Source organism: Heterodontus francisci, chromosome 14 (assembly GCF_036365525.1).
Source record: "Heterodontus francisci isolate sHetFra1 chromosome 14, sHetFra1.hap1, whole genome shotgun sequence".
NCBI lineage: Eukaryota > Metazoa > Chordata > Chondrichthyes > Heterodontiformes > Heterodontidae > Heterodontus > Heterodontus francisci.
In genome coordinates this window covers 103,350,985-103,368,976 of record NC_090384.1, presented here as the reverse complement: position 1 = coordinate 103,368,976, position 17,992 = coordinate 103,350,985, and the positions used below count along the sequence as shown (strand labels likewise).

Below are 17,992 nucleotides of genomic sequence, written 5' to 3'. Positions count from 1 at the left end.
AGCTGTGGCCTTAACAAAGTTCTGTACAACTCCAACATGACCTCCCTGCTTTTGTAATCTATGCCTCGATTGATAAAGGCAAGTGTCCCATCTGCCTTTTTCACCACCCTATTAACCTGCCCTTCTGCCTTCAGAGATCTACACAATAAATGGTAGGATACTGAGAAGCGTAGAGGAACAGATGGACTTTGGAGTGCATGTCCACAGATCCCAGAAGGTTGCAGGACAGGTAGCTGAAGTGGTTAAGAAGGCATACAGGATACTTTCCTTTATTGGCCAAGGCATAGAATATAAGAGCAGGGAGGTTATGCTAGAACTGTATAAAACACTAGTTAGACCACAGCTGGAGTACTGCATACAGTTCTGGTCAGGAAGGATCTGATCACACTAGATAGGAATGTAGAATTTTAGCTGTGAGATAAGATTGGATAGGCTGGGGTTGTTTTCTGTGGAACGGAGGAGGCTGAGGGGAGATTAATTGAGGTGTATAAAAATATTAGAAGCCTAGATAGATTAGATAGGAAGGAGATATTTCTGTTAGCAGAAAGGTCAATAATCAGGGGGCACAGATTTAAGGCAATTGGTAGAAGGATTACAGGGAAGTTAAGGAGATTTTTTTTTTAACCTAGAGGATGGTGGGGGTCTGGAACTCACTGCCTGAAAGGGTGGCAGAGGCAAAAACTTTCATTGTATTTATAAAATACTTGGATATGCAATTGAAGAACTATAATCTACAGGGCTATGGACCAAGAGCAGGAAAGTGGGATTAGGCTGGTTAGTTCTTTATTGGCTAGCACAGACTCTATGGGCCAAATGGCTTCCTTTGCTATAAATTTTCTCTGCTTCTATGCTGATACAACTGAATGTTTTTGGAGAACGGTTAAGTGTCAGCCACACTGAATTTCCCCATTGGCGGAGAGCTTTGGGAATCACAGTCACCCAATCTTCTCAAACGTGCTACACTCACCATAGAAGGCCATTCGACCCATTGTGCCTTTGCCAGTTCTTTGAAAGAGCTATCCAATTAGTCCCACTCCCCTGTTCTTTCCCTAGCGCCCTTAAGGTTTTTTGGTATTTATGCAATTTCCTTTTGAAAGTTACTATTGAATCTGCTTCCACTGCCCTTTCAGGCAGCGCGTTCCAGATCACAACAACTCGCTGCGTAAGATTATTTCTCTTCATCTCACCTCTGGTTCTTTTTCCAATTGCTTTAATTCTGTGTCCTCTGGTTACTGACCCTCTCATCGGTGGAAACAGTTTCTCCTTATATACTCTATCAAATCCACTCATAATTTAGAAAAGGCTATTTTCTGCTCCACTGAAATCTTTTATCTGTATTGAATTCATAGACATAGAAACATAGAAAATAGGAGCAGGAGTAGACCATTCGGCCCTTCGAGCCTGCTCCGCCATTCATTTATGATCATGGCTGATCATCCAACTCAGTAACCTGTTTCCGCTTTGGCCCCCTACCCTTTGATCCCTTTAGACCCAAGAGCTATATCTAACTCCTTCTTGAAAACATAAAATGTTTTGTCCTCAACTGCTTTCTGTGGTAGCGAATTCCACAGGCTCACCACTCTCTGGGTGAAGAAATTTCACCTCATCTCAGTCCATACACAGTTAAATAGCCAATAAAAGAATGTCGCAGGCACACATTAACAGTGCAATACAGATGCAAGTCATTGATGCTAACAATTAAAAGTTTCAAGGCGATAGGCTTTCTTTCAGTCTAAGTCCAAATGCACATGAGACGTACATGGTGGTGACTGTATCACTTACCTCGAGTAGCATGATGCGTCTCTCAATGTATTGCATGAGCAAAGCATCTTGTGTCATCCGTTGGGCTTGTCCAAAGCTTTGGGTTAAAAGCAGAAACAGCAACAGCCTTGGTGGCCGGATGCAATCTATCATGATTGGGAATCTTATCCCAGAAGCTCAAATGGACAGAATGAAATACCAACCCCTACTGTTTCTTTTGATCAAGGCCTTCAGTTTTCGCTCGTCCTGAAAACAGGCAACAAGATACAATTGTTTGAAATTTCTTTGAAGACGTTAAGAAAGCAGATGCATTTAAAATGCTCAGTGCCAAGAGCTGGTAAGTTAGTATTTGATAGCTTAAACAGACAGAAGTCTCGGACTGTGTCTGTAGGGTGCATTTGTGCGTGGAGTCAGGATATTTTTTCCCAGATCCTAATTGTTTCCATGTGCATAGAAATGACTCATGCAGGCTCAGAACCAGCCAAATAAAACAGCAAAAGGCAACAAAAAGAAATAATGGTATTTCAATTACACTGCAAGGCACAGACAAATCCTACACCATACTTACATTGAGGAAACCGCAAGCAAAATGATTAAACATGACGCAAATTAAATCTCAGAATACAGTAAGCGACCAACATCTGGTAATTGCTTTGAAAATATTTCCTGTTTTCAGCTGCGTCAAGTTTTCTGGGAGGGCGAAATGGGGTCCATTTAGTGATACTGTGTAATCAATGCTTGTATTCCCCCGAGTAGAGAAGGTTAAGGGGTAATCTAATTGAGGCGTTGAAGATGATTCAAAGACTTGATAGGGTTGATAAAGAGAAACTATTCCCTCTGTTGGAGAGAGTCCAGATCAAGGAGGCTTTACCTTAAAATTAGAGCTAGGTTGTACAGGGGTGATGTCAGGAAGCACCTCTTCACACAAAAGGTAGTGGAAATCTGAAACTCTCTTCCCCCAGAAAGCTCTTGAAGTTGGGGGTCAATTGAAAATTTCAAAACTGAGATTGATAAATTTTTGTTAGGCAAGGGTATTAAGGATTAAGGAACCCAGGTGGGTAGATGGAGATAAGATACTGATCAACTCTGATCCAATTGAATCGCAGGAAATACTTGAGAGGATGAATGGCGTCCTCAGTTCCCGTCTTCCTATCTTTGCCTGGTGGAATTGCAGGCTGCAGAATTGGTGGTATAGCATCAAGAGGCTTGTCTATGACTGCTCAGTCCCCATCAGGCAACATTCCAAACCAAGAATGTCACATCGCTGAACATATCCTGCTGTCTCAATTCTTTACCATGCACTCCCTGGAATTTTGTTTCCTGTTATTTCTGTCAGTGTTTTTTCAAGTAGCGTGTTCCAGATTCTGACAACTCACTGAGTGTGTACAATTCTCCTCATCTCTCTAGACTTTTTGGCAATGATTTTAAATCTATCACCACTGGATATTGACCCATTCACAAAGGGAATAGTTTTTCTCTATCTAATTGATCAAAATCTCTCATCATCTTGAAAACCTCTATTAGATCATTGCAATGTTCAATGGGTTAACTGATCTGGGTTTGATTGTATTACGAAACTGAAACTAAAGAAACAGTCTGGAAGGCCTAGTAAAAACAGAGACTGTGCTCTGAAAGACATTGTACTGACATTTTGTAGGTGCTGAGATATTTTTAAGTACTGTAAATAAACTAGTTGTTGACTTAGAACTAATGTTATCTCTGCATTGTTCTGAGATAAATCAGATATATAAAACATCCAGCAAACCAGTGAATACATAACAATCACCTCCTGACCTCTACATTAGGGAGAACAAACACAGATTGGGTGACTGCTTTGCAGGACACCTCAGCTCAGTCTGAAAGCATGATCCCGAGCTTCCGTTTGCTTGCCATTTCAACACTCCGCCCTGCACTCGTGCCCATATTTCTGTCCTTGGCCAGTTGCAGTGTTCCAGTGAATATCACTGCAAGCTTGAGGAACAGCACCTCATTTTCGATGAGGCACTCTGTAGCCTTCCAGACTGAACATTGAGTTCAATGATTTCAGAGCATGACTGGCCCCTTGTTTATTATTATTTTATTTTATTTTATTTTGTTTTATCATTTTTTTTTTACCACGTGCCTGCCTTAAACTTGGTTTTTCATGTTTGTGCTTTTGGACAGAGCTGCTCATTATTCTGTCATTAACACTTTCTCTGCAATAATGCTTTGTCTTTCACCATATCATTAGCACGCTCTCTTTGCCTTTGCCCCATGACTTCCTTGTCAGTTAATCTCTTCTGCCCTCTGCCCAATCATCCATTTTCCCTTTTGTTCATTCCCTCCCCCTCCCCCACTCCCACTTTACTTGCTTAAAACTTATTACAATAATTCTAACCTTTGCCAGTTCTGATGAAAGGTCACAGACCTGAAACGTTAACTCTGTCTCTCTCCACAGATGCTGCCAGACCCGCTGAGCATTTCCAGCACTTTCTGTTTTTATTTCAGAGGCTCTTAAGTGGGCCATTAGCTGTCACTTAAAGGCCTCTTTCTGCTGCTGTTGGAGTTTAACCAGCGGCGGCAGGGGGCCCCTGCTCCGCAGGCAATCTGTGGCCCACTGAGGGCCCCTGCCAAGAAAACCTGCACCTCTCTGAACCACCATCCCCCTCTACTCACCCTCGCCCCACCTCGCTGGGGCCTGCTGGTCTAGCCCCATCATCCCGTCTCACTCACATTGGATCCAGGCTGCAGAGCTGGGCCTGGGTCTAAAGCCTCTTAAAGTACCGGCAGTGACCAACGCTCTCAGTGGTGTTGCTGATACCTTTAGTCTGATTGCCGCCAGCAGCTCTTGGAGGTGGGATCCCCCTCTTTAAAGGGACTGGGATCCTGGCGCCAGGCTGTTAATTGGCCTGGTGCCGTAGAATCGCTCTGGGGTGGGGGCTCCAGCTGGCCAAGGTGGGATTCCCCGCCTTTTCGGCCTGGCACTGGGAGTTCCACTGTGGGCACAACATTCATCCCAAAGAGTCTGAAAAGGCATGCCGATAGGTTACGTGAGTGGGCAAAAATTTGGCAGATAGATTATAATGTAGGAAAATGTGAGGTTGTCCACTTTGGTGGGAAAAATAGAAAAGCAGAATATTATTAAAATGGAGAGAGACTGCAGAATGCTGCAGTACAGAGGGATTTGGGTGTCCTCATACATGAATCACAAAAAGTTAGCATGCAGGTACAACAAGTAATTAGGAAGACAAATGGAATGTTGGCCTTTATTGCAAGGGGGGTGGAATATGAAGGTAGGGAAATCTTGCTCCAACCGAACAGGGCATTGGTGAGACTGCACCTCGAGTACTGCATACGGTTTTAGTCTGCTTATTTAAGGAGGGATATACTTGCATTGGAGACAGTTCAGAGAAGATTCACTAGGTTGATTCCTGGGATGAAGGGGTTGTCTTATGAGCAAAGGTTGTTCAGGTTGGGCCTATACTCACTGGAATTTAGAAGAATGAGAGGTGATCTTATTGAAACATATCAGATTTTGAGGGGGCTTGACAGGGTAAATGCTGAGAGGATGGTTCCCTTTGTGCTGGAATATAGAACTGGGGGCACAGTTTCAGAACAAGGGGTTTCCCATTTAAGACGGAGATGAAGAGGAATTTCTTCTCTCAGAGCATTGTTAATCTTTGGAATTCTCTTCCCCCATGAGCAGTGGATGTTGGGCCACTGGATATATTCAAGGCTGAGTTAGACAGATTTTTGATCTACAAAGGAGTCAAGGATTATGGGGGCAGGCAGCAAAGTGTAGTTGGGCCACAAACAGATCAGCCATGATCTTATTGAATGGCAGAGCAGGCTTGAGTTTTGATGAAAGGTCACAGACCTGATACCTTAACTCTGTTTCTCTCTCTACAGATGCTGCTGACTTGCTCAGTGAAATAATTGATCTGTGTGGGCTAAGGGTAGTTATTAGTGGTAGTGGCTCTGCAATGAGCCAGTTGCTATTGGAGTCTCACAGGGACCTGTGTTAGGACTCTTGTTATTCATCACCTTGATTAATGATTTTGAGTTCTCACCTGTGTTCCTCTGGCCTTCTCCACAAGCCCCTGCCTTCCCTCGTGCTACCCCACTTTCCCCGACCATTCCCTTGCACTCCTCCGACCTTCCACTGCTTCCCTGCAACCCCCTCCACTCTTCCCCCTGACCTCCTTACCCTCCCCCTCCATCCCTCGCACTCCCTCTGCACTTCCTGTATTCATTCGTGCTCCCTCAGTCAGGCCTATGTTCTTCTGTGCTGCTTCCCCCCCCCCCCCCCCCCATTTATCCCCAGGTCTCTCCTGCTTTCCCCGTGCTCCCCTGGTCTCCCCGGTCTTTCCCATGCTGCCCTGCGCTCCCTTGTGGGTTCCGCTTCTCCCCATTTGTCACTGTGACTCTATACAGAGTAAAATTTCAAAATTTGCTGGTGGTACCAAACTTGGAGAAGTGGCAGACTGTGAGGATGATACCAATCAACTGCAATAGGACATAGAAAAGCGAGCAGAATGGGCAGACAAGTGCCAGATGGAATTTAATACAGAGAAGTGTGAGCTGATGCAATTTGGCAAATGGGATAGGGAGAGAAAATATAGACTAAATGGTACAGTTCTAAAGAGTGTACAGGGACAGAGGGACCTTGTGCATAACTCTTTGAAGATGGCGGGACATATTAAGACAGTAGTTAGCAAATCATATGGGATCTTGGGCTTCATAAATAGAGGCAGAGTACAAAAGCAGGAAAGTTATGTTGAACCTATATAAAGCTCTGGTTAGGTCCCACTAGAGTAATGCGTCCAGTTCTGGTCACCACACTTTAGGAAGGATGTAAGGGTCCTTGGGACGGTGCATTGGAGATTTACCAGAATGGTTCCAGGGATGAGGTATTTTAGCGACAAGGTTAGGTTGGAAAAGCTGGGGTTGTTCTCCTTTGAACAAAGGAGATTGAGGGGTGATTTAATAAATGTGTACAAGATTATGCCAGGTCTGGATAGTGTAGCCAAAGAAAAGCTGTTCCCATTAGCTTATGGTACAAAGACTTGGGCACACAGATTTAATACTTTGGGCATGAGATGCAGGGGGGATGTGAGGAAGAACATTTCTGACACAGCGAGTGGTAATGCCCTGGAACTCGCTGCCTACGAGGGTGGTGGAAGCGGAGACAATCAATGATTTCAGCAGGAAATTGGATGGGCGCTTGAGGGAAATAAACATACAGGGCTATGAGAATAGAACGGGAAAATGGAACTGATTGGATTGCTCTACAAAGAGCCAGCATGGACTCGATGGGCTGAATGACCTTCTTCTGTGTTGTTGTTATGCTACGACTCTATAACCTCCCCCACAGATGTACACTTTTCCAGTCTGGCACCCAGCCCAGGAGAAACTTAATGTAGAGACATAGGGCTGGATTTAAAGACCCTGCCGCCGATCTCGGTGGCGAGCTCAAAAAATGGCGGCCCACACGCTAAAGAGCTGTTGCGATCTTAAGCGTGGCGGCTCATTTAAATAGTCAGGGTGGCCCGCCCATCCCAATCTCATGGAGCGGGCGGGCTGTCCGTCCCCACCAATGGCGTCAGCTGCCTGTGAGCAGGCGCTGGCGCCATTTTTAAAGGGCAGCCATGCCTGCCGCCCAATTTAAATTTTTAAAGTCCTACCCCCAAAATTAAATAAATGAATTTCTAATGCCCCTTTTCCAGCCTCCCGATGACAATTAGAATAACTATTTTCCCTTCCCCCAAAACACCTTTTACATCTGATCTCCCCCCCTCCCCCCGCAAACTGCACGCAGTTTAAGGTTCAACCCTTCCCACCGTCCCCTACAGCCATTACATATATTTGACCCTGTCCCCCACCCACCGCACTGATAAACTTACCTCCTTCCCCCTCCCCAACGGTGTGGTGCCGTGTTTCCCCGGATGGGGATCTGAAGGTGCGGGAATGCCGGCCGCTGCACCAAAGATCACGCGGGCCCTCAAGATCACAGGTAAGTCTATTTAAATGTATTAATTTTATTCATTTGAATATTTAAATTGTGTTCCCGTCGCCCAGCGGCAGGTGTGGGGGGGTGGGGTGGGGTGCCGCCATGGAGCCCTGCCACTACCGGGAGGATCAGGCCTCATCCGGAGCCATCTTCAGGCCCCCCTCCCCACCTCAGAACCTGATGCCTGGGGGAGAACAAAATCTAGCCCTTAGTTTTCTCCTGATGAACTGTGAACGAACTTAAATAATTTTTAGTTATGTAGGATTAGATAGATCTACAGCACAGAAACTGGCCATTCGGCCCAACTGGTCCATTCTGGTGTTTGTGCTCCACTCGAGCCTCCTCCCACCCTTCTTCATCTCAACCTATTAGCATATCCTTTAATTCCTTTCTCCCTCATGTGTTTATTTAGTTTCCCCATAAATGCGTTTAGTCTATTCACCTCAACTACTCCTTGTGGTAGCAAGTTCCATTTTCAACTAAGATGAATGAATCGTTACACCTAATGGAAATACAGATCATTAACTTATTGGACATGGCATTTGTTTTGGGCAGTATCACAATGTGGGTGTTGGCCAATCAGCTGCAGGCACTCTCTCTGTGCCATCATGCTCTGTTGAATCGTGCCCTCTTTACAGCTACTGCCATTTCAACGTGACCCCAAAACATTAATTAGGGTAAGAGCTGAGACAAAACAAGCTGCTGTTGATAAGTGCTCAATTAATAACACGTGCGTTTTTATTTCACCGTGCTTTAAAAATTCTAAGTGACTGTAATGCGAAACAGAAGTCGATGTTGTTTAATTTGAATTGTGTAAGAGTTCACATCAAGCTAATGAGCCATCAAGTTTTGAATCTGCCAGTGCACACGATGTACAATTATTCATTACAACTAGGAACTTGAGGGCAAAATCTCAGCCGTCCGGTCTCCTGTGCTTAACTTCTCCCAAAGGTTTTTATGGATATCAAAATAGCATCTGTGTGTAGATGCAAAGTGGGCGAACGGAAGAATATACTAGCAGGGGGTTATAATGGAGTGAGCTACAGTTCTTGTATCTGAGAACCAAACACATCAATGGCCATTGGCCCCCAACATTCTTTTAAAATCAGGAAACCAAGCCAGACACAGAGTTGGCTCGTTGCAGGACTGCCTGCTGACATCTGTATGTACTCAATGTGAAACCAACATACTCCCTATATTAGCAGAGCAGTGAGGCAATGGAGTGTTGGCTTCTTTAGTGTTAGCTTTAGCTCTGTGAGTAGCATGCTTATCTATGGGGTTAGAAGGTTGTAAGTTCAAACCCCACTCCAGGTATCTTTAGTATCTCATCGAAGCGACTGCCCTGTGGTTAGTGGGGTGCTCTCTAGTCTCTCAACGAGAAGCTTGTGGGTCCCAGTCCTAAACTTTTGAGCACAAAATCCAGTCTGAAACTCTGAGTGCAATACTGAGGGTGTGCTGCACTGTGAGTTGTGCTTTCTTTTGGTTGGGGCATGAAACCGAGGCACTGCAGATCATTGCAGGTGGACATAAATGATCCTATAATTCAGGCAGACTAATTGCAGAAGGTTAGCCCTCAAATTTCAGTAGATTATACTTAGCTTAAGTTGCAACCACAAGCTCATGTTGGTTTTGATAGTTTGTTGGCTATTACTGAACTAGTAATCCAGAGAATATGAACACAAATCTCACCATGGCAGTTTATGAATCTGAATTTTTAAAAAAGAAATCTGACACCGTAAGTGACAACCTTGACATTCAATGGCATTACCATCGCTGAATCTCCCACTATCAACATCCTACGGGCTACCATTGAACAGAAACTGAACTGGAGTAGCCATTTAAATACCGTGGCTACAAGAGCAGGTCAGAGACTAGGAATCCTGCGGTGAGTAACTCATCTCCTGTCTCCCCAAAGCCTGTCCACCATCTAAAAGGCACAAGTCAGGAGTGTGATGGAATACTCTCCACTTGCCTGGATAGGTGCAGCTCCAACAGCACTCAAGAAGCTCGACACCATCCAGGACAAAGCAGCCCACTTGATTGGCACACCATCTACAAACATTCACTCCCTCCCCCACCGACGCACGGTGGCAGCAGTGTGCACCATCTACAAGATGCACTGCAGCAACGCACCAAGGCTCCTTAGACAGCACCTTCCAAATCCACGACCTCTACTGCCTCGAAGGACAAGAGCAGCAGATGCATGGGAACACCACCACCTGCAAGTTCCCCTCCAAGTCACACACCATCCTGACTTGGAACTATATCGCCGTTCCTTCACTGTCGCTGGGTCAAAATCCTGGAACTCCCTTCCTAACAGCACTGTGGGTGTACCGACCTCACATGGACTGCAGCGGCTCAAGAAGGCAGCTCACCACCACCTTCTCAAGGGCAATTAGTGATGGGCAATAAATGCTGGCATAGCCAGTGACGCCCACATCCCATGAATGAATTAAAAAAAAACGGAGCTGTCAAATTGTCATAAAAACTCATTTCTATTAGTAAAGGAAACCTGCTGTCCTTAGTCTGGTCTCTATGTGACTCCAATCACAGTGACTGCCCTCAAAAGTGGTCCAGCAAACGTCTCAGTTGGATGAAACCACCACAACTAGAGTGGTTTAAGAAGAAGGTCCTCCACTGCCTTCTCAGGGCAACCAGGGACAGACAATAAACAGCTAACGATGCCTACAGCCTGAGAATGAGTTAAAAAGAAGTCTGCTGGGCTCTGGTGGTTCACTCTCTCTGCAGGGGAACGTGGCAATCTGTAAAAAATCTTTACAGTTTCCGAACAGCAAGTCTGCCAAATTCAAGAAAATGAGCTCAGCAGGATAGGAAAGATGGTTTCAGAAATTGGACCTGCAGTCTCACAGCACTCCCTCCTGAAATTGGACCACATGAATTAGATAGGATAGAGTTACATAGAATACACAGCACAAAACAAGCCACTTGGCCCCGCTAATCTGTTCTGGTATTTATACTCCACGTGAGTCTCCTCCCTTTCCATCTACCTCATCTCATCATATTCTTTTGTTCTCTTGTCTCTCATGAAAACTGATCTATCAGATCAAACAGCTACATGTATTAAGCGTCATTTACTATAATTGCACCCAGCACATTGAATTCAAATCGTAATTAAGATTACCCATCGCTGCTGACTGCGCAGGTTTGTAATTGATCTTGTCAATCTCTATCACTGTAACTGCCTTCAGACTGACAACCCTACCAGAGCTCTGTGCTCCTCCAGTTCTGGCCTCTTGCCCTATCCCGATTTTAATTGCTCCACCACTGGCGGCCGTGCCTTCATCTACCTGGGCCCTAAGCTCTGGAATTCCCTCCCTAAACCTCTCTCACCTCCTTCAAGATGCTCTTTAAACCTCTTTGGCCAAGCTTTTGGTCACTTGTCCTAATATCTCCTCGCACGGCCTGTTGTCAAATTTTGTTTCACAACCAATCCTGTTAAGTGCCTTGATGCTTTTACTAATTGAAAGGCGCTATATAAATGCAAGTCTTAGCTGTTGTTGTATATACAGATTAGACCGTTCAATCAATCGCCTCAACTGTAAAGATTTTGAGGTTAAAAGTTTTATTTATTAAATGGAAGGGGAACCTTTTTCTGGCCTGCATTACATCTCAAATAACATAACCACTGCTCATGGGTTGTAGTAATCAGGATCTGCATCTGAAACAGATGATTTCTGTGGCCAGTGGTTTTCAAAGCCTGCTGTGCGGGGTACTTTCTGTAAATATTGCACAGTCCAATGGACCCCTGGTCCCTTTGCCAAGTTGAATCATACAGCCATTAATTGCCTTAGCAACATAGGATCAAGTGTACTCCAAATGGTTTAAGTTACCCAAGTTATGATGACGTGTACAGATTGTGTGAGACAGTGGGTGTAGAAGCCTTTTAAAAAGAAAGTCTCAGCTCACGAGCCGGTGAGCTGCCATAGGAGCAGATCCACATGGGTAACATTTACCGAAAAGTTACGGCAGAGGATTGCAAGAAGCCACGAGGAATTTTAGCCCCCATATTGGCTGCAAATGCCTCAACCTCCAGCAACGTTCCGCCAAAGCATACTCGGGCCTGAAAACCCACAGCCTGTGAGAATGGCAGTTGGGTTAATCTGTGACCTCCTGCGCTGACCCCACCTAGACGCACCCACCATCTCCCCTCCTCAGTTGGGCCAGCTTCCACCCTCTGTCATGAAAACATGCTAAGTTGAAGGATTATTTTTTAATCCACCGGCTGGAAACCTGAATATTAAACTGGTGGAGGTGACCCACTCAAACCTTGCAAGATTCAAACTCTGTCTGCTGACTGTGAACATTGAGGCATATTCCCTGCTGCAGACTCTGGTGACCAGTGGTTTAATTGATCTATGTTTGATTGTATTAGTCTGTTCACTGATCGATGTTCACTGTGCTTAAAGACTTAAGCTATTGTGGATAGAGAACTTTTCAGAAAGAACAGACAGAAACCTCTGTCAGCTACACAGTCGAGAACTTGCTGGAAAGAACAGACAGAGATCTCTCTCTCGAAGGAATTCAGTCACACTGCTACCTCCTGAAGAACCACTGAATCCGTGCCTACCTCATCAAACTGGAAGCCTCAGGACCACTGAATTCAGCCTGAAGCCAGCCGAGTCTCCAACCTCCACAGACAGTATAACCCCTTTTATTTCTCTGGACTTTAATTCAACCAATTTATCCTTCCCCACTGTGTACCCTATTTGTATGTGCATGTGTGTGTGTTTATGTGAAAGTTGGAGTGTATTTTATTAGTTTTACTTAGATCGGTTTAAGTACAATAAAATTAACCTCTTTCTTTGTTAACTTTGAGAAAACCTATCCGATTGGCTCTTTTTATGATCATGGCACGTAAACAGTTAAACACTCACTGAATGGGCAAGTATATCCACTTAAAAAGAAATAAACCTGGTGTGGTCAAACAAGGAGAGGGAAAAGAGGGGAGCCCTACAACCCTTCCTCACCTGATTGTAACACATACTTCTTGGACTGGACAGGCCATCTTTGGGTGCTGGGGAGGTGGCCACTCCCAGTGCAAGGAGGATCTGCCCATTGTCCTGCCCCCTCCATCACAGATTTCAGAGGTAGCTGGAGGTGCTGCCTCTAACAGGGTCCACAAGATTCCTCATATTGTGTCAGCAACACAAAGACCTAAAGCATATTCTGAGCTGTTGTGCTGGGCTCTTGCCAGATAAACAGTGGGGGTCTTGTAAAGTGGCCTATTAAAGTGGCTCTGCGAATAATTATGCAGTCAGTGGACAGAGCTGTTCAACAGGTCATAGAGTCATAGAGTCATGACGGCATAGAAGGAGGTATTTGGCCCATTGGGTCCTTAAATCTGTGTCACCTAGTCCTTGTATGATCAGCTAATGGGAACAGCTTTTTTTGTCTACCTTATCCAAACCTGTCATAATCTTGTACACCTCTATTAAATCTCCCCTCAATCTCCTTTGCTGCAAGGAGAACAACCCCGGCTTTTCCAATCTAACCTTGTAGCTAAATTCCCTCAATCCAGGAATCATTCTAGTAAATCTCCTCTGCACCCTCTCAAGGACGTTCACATCCTTCCTAAAGCCTGGCGACTAGAACTGGATGCAACATTCTAGTAATGGCCTAACCAGAGCTTTACAAAGGTTCAGTATAACTTCCTATTTTTGTACTCAATACCTCTAATTATGAAGCTCAAGATCCTATGTGCTTTGCCAATTACTCTCTCAATATGTCCTGCCATCTTCAAAGGTCTATGTACAAGAACCTGAAGGTCCCTCTGTCCCTGCACACTAGAACTGTGCCATTAAGTCTACATTGCCTCTCCTTATCCCTTCTGCCAAAATACTTCACCGCACACTTCTCTGTATTAAATTCCATCTGCCACTTGTCTGCCCATGTTGCTAGCCTATCTATGTCCTGAGCAGTTGATTAATGTCATCGTCACTGTCTGGCATACCTCCAAGTTTGGAATCATCAGCAAATTTTGAAACTTTACTCTGTATTCCAATATCCAATATCCAATATATCAAAAAAAAAGCAGTGATCTTAGCATTGACCCTTGGGCAGCACCACTGTCCACCATCCTCCAATCTGAAAAACAACCATTTACCATGACTTGCTGTTTTCTGTTCTTAAGGCTTTTTAAAATCCAAGTTAATACTGGGCCTCCGATTCCAGGAGCCTCAATTCTGTTAATCAGCCTTTTATGTGGTGCTTTGTCAAAGGCTTTCTTCGATCCATATAGACAACATCCATTGCATTCCCCGATCAACTGTCTCTGTTACTTCATCAAAAAATTTGATTAGTCAAGCGCAATCTCCTTAATTAACTCAAAGCTCTCCAACAATGCTATTTTTAAAAATACATTCTCGTGACGTGGGACAGGCTGGCATTTGTTACCCATCCCAAGTTGCCCCAAGAATGTGATGGTGGGCCAACTCCTTGAACAAAGAACAAAGAAAATTACAGCACAGGAACAGGCCCTTCGGCCCTCCAAGCCTACGCCGATCCAAATCCTCTATCTAAACCTGTCGCCTATTTTCTTAGGGTCTGTATCTCTTTACTTCCTGCCCATTCACGTATCTGTCTAGATACATCTTAAAAGATGCTATCGTGCCCGCGTCTACCACCTCCGCTGGCAATGCATTCCAGGCGCCCACCACCGTCTGCGTAAAGAACTTTCCACGCATATCCCCCCTAAACTTTTCCCCTATCAATTTGAACTCGTGTCCCCTAGTAATTGAATCCCCCACTCTGGGAAAAAGCTTCTTGCTATCCACCCTGTCTATACCTCTCATGATTTTGTACACTTCTATCAGGTCCCCCCTCAACCTCCGTCTTTCTAATGAAAATAATCCTAATCTACTCAACCTCTCTTCATAGCTAGCGCCCTCCATACCAGGCAACATCCTGGTGAACCTCCTCGGTAACAGTTTGATACGATTGAGATGCTTGCTAGGCTGTTAGCAAGAGTCAAGTACTTTGATGTAGGACTAGAGTCACTTACAAGCCAGACTGGGTAAGGATGGCAGTTTCCTTCCCTAAACACCATTAGTGAATCAGTTGGGCTTTTATAACAGTTCAACAGCTTCATGTTGTTGTTGATAATTGCTCCTGTGAAGCACTTTGGGACTAATTTTATTACATTAAAGGTGCTATATAAATGCAAGTTTTTGGTATTATTAATCCAGGCCTCTGTATACTCCTGGGATTGCTGCAGTGTTCCAGTGAACATCAACGCAAGCTCGAGGAACAGCATCTCATCTACCGATTAGGCACACTACAGCCTGCCGGACTGAACATTGAGTTCAATAATTTCAGAGCATGACAGCCCCCCATTTTACTTTAATTTTTAGTTATTTTTTCTTTTTTTTTTACATTCTTTTTTTACATTTTTTACAATCTTTTTTTTGCATTTATTTCATTTCATCTTAGTTTGTACAGTTTGCTTACCCACAGTTTTTTATTTTCAGGTTTGCACTTGCTGCTGTTCAATATTCAGTGCATTAATACCTAATCTGTACTAATGCTTTGTCTTTCAACACACCATTAACATATTGTTTGCCTTTGCTCCATGACCTTTTGGTCAGCTATGTGGCCTGGTCCAATCTACACCTCCTTTGTTATCTCTTGCCCCACCCCCACCTCACTTGCTTATGACCTGTGACTTTTCTAATATTTGTCAGTTCTGAAGAAGGGCTACTGACCCGAAACGTTAACTCTGCTTCTCTTTTCACAGATGCTGCCAGACCTGCTGAGTGGTTCCAGCATTTCTTGTTTTTATACTCTATATACTTTGAATAGTTTAAATGACCCAAATTACCATATTTGCCATACCATAAGAGGCACAGGATTTTAAAGGAAAATATTTAGGAAAAAATATTTCAGTGTATATAGGCTTTGAATATTTACATTTACCATTACAGAACAAAAACAAGAATGCAGCATGAAGTCTTGTTCCTTCCATTTTCTCAATTGGTGGAAGACCAGCTATCTTTCAGCTGCTTTATTTCCATACTCTTTGGAAAAACCTTACCACTTCCACTTTGAATCTTGCAGTATAAGAAAACCATTTTTGTTTTGTGCCCATTAGGGTTCGCACCAGATCTTACAAAAAAAACACAACAAACTAATCACTGTGGGCAACTCTGAAATACTGCGACTGGGGTAAAATTTGGGCCATAAGACACATGGCAATTTTAAGCAATTTTTTTTCCAGAGTAAAAGTGTGTCTTATGGCCCAGAAAATATGGTAGTATAAAGTGTGTACAAATAATCTGTTTTAGTGATGTTGGTTGAGTAATATTAATCCAGGCCTCTGGAGTACTAATCCCGTATCATAACCACTCTTGCCCCCTACAACATGGAGTGTAGGAAAAAGGTTCTATGTACAGTTCACCATATATTTCATTCTTGAGTTGTTAGAATGTCAAAGCTAAGTGACCAGCAGAGGTTAGACACTCACTCAAAGGACAAGAACCAATTTAGTGTGTGTGCACCATCCTAATCCATGCTAGCCGCCTCTTAGTGGGTTACTTACAAAGTTGCAGATTTACTGCCCACTCTCTTGGCCAGGGGATGTCTAGCGATTTTGGGCTAAGTGTGATGTTTGATTGCTTTTCTTTAAATAGGTAACTTATTAATACATTTATCAACATGGGGTGCAGAGCTGATTTTATTTGAAAAAAAGAAAAACTTGCATCTACATAGGAACTTTCACGACCTCAGGATGTCTCAAAGCAGTTTACAGCAAATGAATTACTTTTTGAAGTGTAGTCATTGTTGTAATGTAGATAGGTTCAGCCAATTTATGCACAGCATGGATATGGTAGGATAATTGTCATGTTTTTATGTCGGTAATCTGGAGCTATGAGTTCATTTCGCACTGCAGCAGCTGGAGAGTTTAAATTCAAACAAATGAATCTGGAATAAAAGGCTAGTATCAGTAAGCATGAAACTAGTGGATTGTTGTAAACACCCATCTGGTTCATTAATGTTCTCTCACGGTCTATATATGACTCCAGCCCCATAGTAATGTGGTTGATTCTTAATTGCCTTCGCAAGACACTCAATTAAGAAGATGGCTCACCACTACCTGTCCAAGGGCAAGGGATGTTCAATAAATTCTGTCCTTATGAGAGATTCTCACATCCCATGAATGTAAAATATAAAGCAAGATCCCACAAACAGCAATGTAATAATGACCTGCTAATCAGTTTTAGTGATGTTGGACGAGGGATAGATGTTGGCCAAGACATACGCTGTGAAGACAACATTCAAATTCTTAACAGCAGCTTAGCAATGAGCTCATACACGTTTGAAATTTTTGGGAGCAAGTAACATCATCAGAGGGTGACCCAGAAGTGACATCGGTTGTGGACCCGGAAATCGGAAGTGGTTGCAATGCTTTGCTAATCATCCACTTTTAAAATAAGTGATTTACAACAACAATTTGCATTTATATAGCACCTCTTATGCAGCAAAATGCTCCAAGGTGCTTCACAGAAGTGATTATCAGACAAAAGCTGACACCGAGCAACACAAAGCGATATTAGCTTGTTCAAAGGTAGGTTTCAAGGAATGTCTTAAAGGAGGAGAGAGAAGCTGAGAGGTTTAGAGAAGGAGTTCCAGAGCTTATCAATAAATGATCTTGTGGTGAACGAGAGTTCACGCTACCTGCGTACCTCGATGTCATAGAAATAGGAGTTGGAGTAGGCCATTTGGCCTTTCGAGCCTGCTGCACCATTCAATAAGATCATGGCTGATCTTCTACCTCAATTCCATTTTCATTCGCACCATGCCTATATCCATTAATTCCCTTTGTATCCAAAAATGTATCAACCTCTGTCTTGAATATAAAAATATGGAATGCTTCACACATTTGTGTCTCATTCTTGGGCAGGGGCCATGCTAATCTTCTCTATATCAGTCCAATTTTGGGACTTGCGTTGGGCTGTTTGTGGGATCAGCATATGCTGAGTTAAAACAGCTTTCTGCTGAGCCTGGAATGCATTGTGGAAGTAAGTCTAAGGCAAGGCTATCCTCTCAGATAAAGGTACTGACGGAATGTGTGAAATTTACTCATCAATGTCTTTGATGGTCTGGAAGATGTCAATCAGCTCACTTGTGTTTCTAGGAATAAAATGATCCGAAGAGTTTATGAGGGCAGTAGAACATGGAGCTTAAGTGGACAATGGAGAGAGACTGCAGAATGCTGAAGTACAGAGT

The 17,992-nt window shown here is 43.8% G+C and overlaps 1 protein-coding gene and 1 pseudogene across 1 annotated transcript in view; both read right to left on the bottom strand.

The window, feature by feature from the left end:
- olfml1 (olfactomedin-like 1) overlaps nucleotides 1–2,140 on the bottom strand; it is a 40,704-nt gene extending 38,564 nt beyond the window's left edge. The window contains exon 1 of the mRNA XM_068046638.1: nucleotides 1,783–2,140. Within this exon, the coding sequence (XP_067902739.1) occupies nucleotides 1,783–1,914 (132 nt within the window). The 5' untranslated portion in view covers nucleotides 1,915–2,140. The remainder of the gene's footprint in view (nucleotides 1–1,782) is intronic.
- A 15,481-nt stretch (nucleotides 2,141–17,621) lies between these two features.
- On the bottom strand, nucleotides 17,622–17,718 carry LOC137377372 (U6 spliceosomal RNA; annotated as a pseudogene).
- Between the last annotated feature and the right edge of the window lie 274 nt (nucleotides 17,719–17,992).